The following is a 6,092-nucleotide window of genomic DNA, read 5'->3' as shown; positions in this document are numbered from 1 at the left end:
ATGAAATTCTGTATGAATTAATGTGAGGCAAGAAAGACATGGGAAAAAAACAGTTCTAGTTTCAGATACAGAATGGTAGGCTGTTTTGGCTGTGTCCAGGAGGAGTAGGTTTATAAGTAAGTAAGTGCTCATTAGCAGTCAGAAAAGCAAATCAAATGCTAGGAATTGTAAGGAAAGGAACAGAATAAAGTAGAGGTCATGATGTCACTGTAAACCTATGGTTCACGCACACATTGAATATTGTGTCTTGATCCTCTCCCTCAGAAACAATATGTTTGAACAGGAGAAGGTTCAGAGAAGGATAAGAAGAATGAGGAAAGATGTGAAATGGCTTTCACGAGAGACATAACTGAATATTAGGACTTCTGTTATGTGAAATAGGTGATTTAAGGGAGGAAAAGTGGCCCACAAAAGTAGTGCCTGGCCTGGAAAGTGATCAACAGATGTTTTATTTCTTCTTGTACAAGAAACTAGAAGCCACAAGAGGAGGCTTTCTGGAATGTAGTTGACATGGTTTTGGTACTCCTTGCCAAAAGATATTGGTGGTGTACATGCAGAAAGTTTACATGGCTTCAAGGAAGGTCTGGACAAGTCCATGTAAAAGAGATTTGTTAAACTTTACTGACTGGATGAATCAGACCAGCCTAAGAAATCCCTTGAGCTGAGACTGCTGAGAGAGAATTGAAAGAGGAATAACAGATATGCATGCCTTTTTTTTTTTTTCCTTCCCTCTGAACAATTGGTTGTGGCTAGGTGGACCTTGGTTTCCACCAGTGTAGCTACTATGGGTTTAAGTGAGTTGAAAAGTTGTCTGATGTTGTGTGAAAATCTTTTCTGTTTTATTTTTTACCCCTCCCTTCAAAATAGATGAAATTGATAGCTCTTCAATGTCAGATGATGATCGAAAAGAGGTCGTCAACATCCAAACATGGATAAATAAACCTGATGTGAAGTATAACTTCCCCTGTAATGAAGTCAAAGAAAATGGACATATGTTTCCCAGGTACTGGAATTAGTCCTAAGCTTAATGAAAACTTCTGTCTTGATACACATTTAAAAAAATATATTGGGCAATTATGTTATTCTTTATATTAAACTAGGAAATGAAGGTGTGAAACAACCTAGAACAAAATGTTACTACTATATTTGCATTCTTACATTTGCCGTGTTATAGAATGGTAATTATGTACAAAACCAAGTATGAAGTTTTGCTTTGCAAAACTAGATAGTAAGAAAAATATTCTCTGTACATGTAGGCTTATTTTTCAAGACTAGGTAGACCCAAGTACCTGTGGGTCCAGTTTTTCTTGTCTGCTTTCCTCTGTGCCTTGTACTACCCACCCATCTTGCCCCCAAGATTCAGTGACCTTATTAATCCTGCAGGAGCAGAACATGATGCTTGCTGTATTTTTGGCTTCCCTAAAGAGTACAAATCCTTTTGAATCTGGATAACAGAAAATTATGATGGACTTTCTCTTGCATCATGGTCTGTTCTTGTCTTTTATTATTAATTTTATTTTCCCATTAGATTTATTTTGTATGGTGTATGATTAATAACCTGTCATAGTATGATTTCTCAGACTGAGTTTGAGCTCAACTAGTATGTTCCCACCACTAGTTGAACATGCATTCCTTCCATGAAGGCAAAGGTGGGTCTTGAACTGAGCTGGCAGGTCAGCATCTTGACGTTAGTGCTTGTACAGTGATTGACATAAGTACCAGCACGTCCTTTTAACTTAGGTCTGATGCTCCACATGTAGAGTTGCCGCTCTATAGATGGAGGGATGGGGTTGGGGTGTGATTGAAGGATGGAAGAGAAAGGGTGGAGGCATTTTCCCTACTCTGTGTGTGGCCTGGTGGTCGTGATCTTTGTTGATAACTCTCATGGCTGTCATGTTGAGGTGATGATGTTGACTGCTCACTCTGGTTTTGCATGCTGTTGAGGACGCCATGCTTGTTTTCAAAAATGGCTATGATACAGTACTTGAGGAAAATCTGAAGTACTTTGTAAACCTTTCTAAATTACAGATTTTAAAAGTATTAAAACTGTTTCTTAGATTTGAGAACTGTTTTATCTAGCTCTCTCCATGTGGCTTATTTGTAGAATTTAGCTTTCTAAATAGCTGATACTTAGTTCATTAGCAAATTTAGCCTGTATTTTTCTTTTCCTTCAAGTCATCTCCTAGTAACAGCAACTCATATGTACTGTTTGAGAGAGATTCCATCACGAAAGGGACTGGCTTACATACAGTCTCGACAGGCGCTCAACTCTGTAGTCAAGATCACATCCAAGAAGAAACACCCGGAACTGATCACCTTTAAATATGGAAATACCAATACTTCAGGCATAGAAATTTTGGCAGTTGAAAGGTAAGCCGTCTCAGTAGCAGAGATGTAAGTAGTAATGGTATACAGAACGCTGTCAACTGGAAAGCAGGGGCATGCTGTAATTCCCAGGGTTGAGTTCAAAAGTAATAGTTTTTATTTAGGAATAGATAATGCGGAAGTGAACTAGAAAAAAGATCTGCCAGCAGAATGAGGAGAGTTTACGAGACCCAGCAGAGAGGAGCTCCATGGTCTGCAACGACAGTTGTTGGGGATGGGATGTGTGCAAGTGTTTTCGTTTTGTAATATGTCTCAAATGAAAATGAAGTGGACAGCTATCTGCAACCTAAAGTATGGATTTGTGAAGAGTGGGATTTAAGAGAGTGGTCTTCCCTCTGTGGTATGTTTTTGAGACATCTGACTCTTCCTGTGCGTTGTACAAGAAGTCCAGAAGACTATCCTTAAAACTCTGAACCCCTGAAACCTGGTTACTGAAAGCTAGTATTGCCATGCTCAGCGTTTCCATGCTTAAGACTGGGGGGAAGTTGCAGGGATGGGTTTATTGGGCTTTTTTCTACTGGGGTAGCCTGTTGTTTCTTGGCACTGTTTTAACAAAGTTGCTGACAAAAGTTGGACATTTTCTCATCCTCTTCCTTGGGGAGAACTGTGTGCAGCGGATGCTCTGTTTTCACAAGAAGTGGGAGGTGATTTTCCTAACTAGGGAATTTCTTCTATGCCTGTTGGCTGCTTAGAATGAAATTAATTTGGTAGTAGGTCAGACAGATAAATTAAAATGTTGCAGAGAACTTTGCTGCTTGTTGATTTACTTCATCACCACCTTGTTGACTGGAGCAAATCCGGAAGAGAAAGAATCATAAATGATCTAGAGCTATCTATAGGAATTAAAAAAAAAAAAAGACTGCCATGCTTCAGTCACAGTGCTATCTATAGAGACCTTGAACTGCCTGATCTATACCATTGTCAATTAATGAAGAACTTTTAATTTCCAGGATGGCCTGTAAAGTACTCCTCAACAGTTCTAAATTCACAAATGGAAAGTGTTTCATAGTATAAACAGGAATTAAATGATATCTTCTCAGTAGATTTTCACTTTAATATATTCCCCACCTCCTTCCTCCTAGTTTGTGCCAGAGGAGATATCAAAACAAGAATTATGGAATTGATACTCAAAAATTTTATAGTGAATTAATGTTGGCTTTTTCTAATCTTTTTTTAAGGTATTTGATTCCAAATGCAGGTGATGCTACCAAAGCCATAAAACAACAGATCATGAAAGTATTGGATGCCTTGGAGAGTTAATAACTAAAGACTTTGTAGAGAACAGTTTATAAAGAAGAAGCAACCAAGATACTGTATGTGGGCACAAGCTGACTGTTTCCCAACTCAATACTAACTTAAGAGAATTTTTCTGTTTGTTGATGGGTGTACCTGAGTAGCAGGCTTAAGATAGGGTAAATTATTATCAATTTCTGAACAGGATTTTTAATTTTTTTTATTACTTTTTCTGTTTTGAAGAAATGTTTATTATAAAGGTCAGTTTGTTTCATTTTTAATGGAGCCTTTATGTGAGTGATCTATATCTTTGCAAGAGAAGATGCAGCTGGGTTTGCATTAAGTGTGGTAAAGGAATGAAGCACTGGCAGATACAGAGAAGCAGCTGAAAACAAAACGGTTTTTAAGTTACTGTCCCTTGAAAGTAAAATGTCTCCATTGCCTACAGTCTATAAATTTGATTTTGCCTACTGGGTAGTATCAAGGACTGATTTAAAACTTAGGTTTGTGAGCAGAGCAGATAAAAATCTTAGAAATACTGTTTCATTGTCATTGAAAATGGTTAAGTTCAGCTTGGGCTGCAGATAAATGGAAAAAATGCAAGCAATTTGTAAAATAAACTTTTTAAAAAGTCTTATTCACTACTAGGTTAAATAATTGGAATTGGTGGTAAGGGTATTTTTAAATACCAAAATGAACTGTGCACAATAAGCTTTTACTACAGGGTTGTGATTTTTTTTAATTATGCAAAATTTTACATTTCATAGGTTTGAGGCTCTTCCTCTTTAAAGATAAGTGTGTGCATTGAAATTGAAGTTAATGCTTCATGACAGAATATGACAGTTGAAAGCAAGTTGCCTTGCTCCTCAGAAACAAAATGTCTGAGATAATTAGACCTTTAGAAACCTTCAGTTCAGTACAGAAGTATGTGCTGGTCAAAGGTGTGTTCAGCAAGAAAATTAACACACACAAATAAAGTGAAGAGATTCAAGTGCTGTGTATACCTGTGGTAAATGTATTCGTTACCTGTTGCTGTCATTGATTCAAGCATTTGTTTATGTTCTTTTAACTGACATCTTCTAAATTAGTTAGTGTTTGAGAGATGGCAACTATGTGATTTGTTTATCAGCAGCTTTCCACTTGTTCCAAGAACGGTTCTTCTATTAAAAAGCTCAGTACAGGAATGTCCTTACGACCAAGGTGTAGCATCTTTGTAGACCGTCGTGGAAATTACCAAAAACTGTGAAATAAAGGTAATGGGGAGTAGCTTTGCTGTGTGAAGTTTTCCAGTATTTGAATCAAAACTTGTGAATTGGTACATCATCAGAAAGTAAAATAAGTTAAACTGACCTTTACAAAAAACAGTTATTCTAAGTTATTTTACTAGGAATCAAGCTAGGGCACCTTAATTCTAGAACAAATTCCTTTTTTTTTTTTTGTTTTTTTTCCTTAGTATCTGAGTAAACACCAGTAGTACTGTTGAAGATATTTGCATGAAATTGCACCTGGGCCGACACTCATGTATTTATAGTTTTGCCCAGCAGCTGTTGTATTATGTTTTCTTCTTCCTACTCCCTTCTGAAAATATCCTGAAGAGTCTCTGACTCTGTGCCTACTTCAGCAATGAGATTTTTTTTCATGTAAAGATGTTTGTGTTACTGTTTATAAACTACAGCTGTAAATAAACCAGTACAATTTGAACATAACTTGTTCTGTCGGAAAGCGTTTAGTTGCATACTGTGTGAATTCTCTGAATCAATTAACAGTTTTTCCTAAAGGTATTTTGTAAATGGCAGTGAATTTGATCTTTGGAGTGGAAGGAGGTGATTAAGGATCATAGGGAGCTGCTTTCAGGGACATCTTAATGTAAGTATTTTGGAATTTAGACTTAGACTAATTTCATTAAATACTTTTGGGTGAGCCATAGTAAGCATTCATAGAAAGGTCGAAATGAGTAACAAATGATCAAATTATAGAAAGGGTTTCTGCATAAATTCCAGACTCCTCAGGATCATATTTTTTTATTATGAAAATGTTCATGAAATGATACAACACATTTCTCCTAGTCATTGGGGGTGTGAGGGGGTGACGACAATGACACTGAAAAGTACACTCAGATATTAAACAGGTGTATTTGGGTATTAAATATGGAAAGTGAGTAATGTGTATGCTTCTCTATGAGGACAATACAGACCTTTTAGATCTACAGTAAATAAAGCTACAGTAAATCAGTTCTTAAATCTCTTCTGTGTAGAAATGTATAATCCAAGCCATTAAGAGGCTAGTTATTTGTAATTTGTAAGGCAATGTGCCAGTCATCAACAGACTCATCGTACAAAGCTCAGTCCAAACTATGAATAATTTCAATGGTGCGTTAGGCATTTCTACCCACAATTTAAAGGCTAGTTTTGCCTCATAGTATGCATATCTGTAGTTAGTGTGTTTGTTACAAAAATTGTATTGCTAAGTGGAAA

General features: G+C 36.7%; 1 protein-coding gene across 1 annotated transcript; it reads left to right on the top strand.

The window, feature by feature from the left end:
* Positions 1-873: 873 nt before the first annotated feature.
* Positions 874-3,894, top strand: LOC104163237 (TBC1 domain family member 23-like). The gene is made up of 3 exons (XM_009702165.1): positions 874-1,003; positions 2,176-2,370; positions 3,564-3,894. The coding sequence occupies exons 1-3, from the start codon at positions 888-890 to the stop codon at positions 3,643-3,645; spliced, it is 393 nt and encodes a 130-aa protein (XP_009700467.1). The 5' UTR covers positions 874-887; the 3' UTR covers positions 3,646-3,894.
* Positions 3,895-6,092: the final 2,198 nt, after the last annotated feature.

Source organism: Cariama cristata, unplaced genomic scaffold (genome assembly GCF_000690535.1).
Source record: "Cariama cristata isolate BGI_N322 unplaced genomic scaffold, ASM69053v1 scaffold26526, whole genome shotgun sequence".
NCBI classification, from domain to species: domain Eukaryota; kingdom Metazoa; phylum Chordata; class Aves; order Cariamiformes; family Cariamidae; genus Cariama; species Cariama cristata.
The sequence above is the reverse complement of the archived record's forward strand: the minus strand, read 5'-3'. Positions and strand labels throughout refer to the sequence as shown.

What these genes read in the sequence shown, in the direction of transcription:
- LOC104163237 (XM_009702165.1), top strand. Translation starts at nt 888, where the DNA reads ATGTCAGATGATGATCGAAAAGAGGTCGTCAACATCCAAACATGGATA. An exon ending in AATGGACATATGTTTCCCAG is followed by an intron (nt 1,004 to 2,175) that starts GTACTGGAATTA and finishes TTTTCCTTCAAG; the next exon opens with TCATCTCCTAGTAACAGCAA. An exon ending in GAAATTTTGGCAGTTGAAAG is followed by an intron (nt 2,371 to 3,563) that starts GTAAGCCGTCTC and finishes TCTTTTTTTAAG; the next exon opens with GTATTTGATTCCAAATGCAG.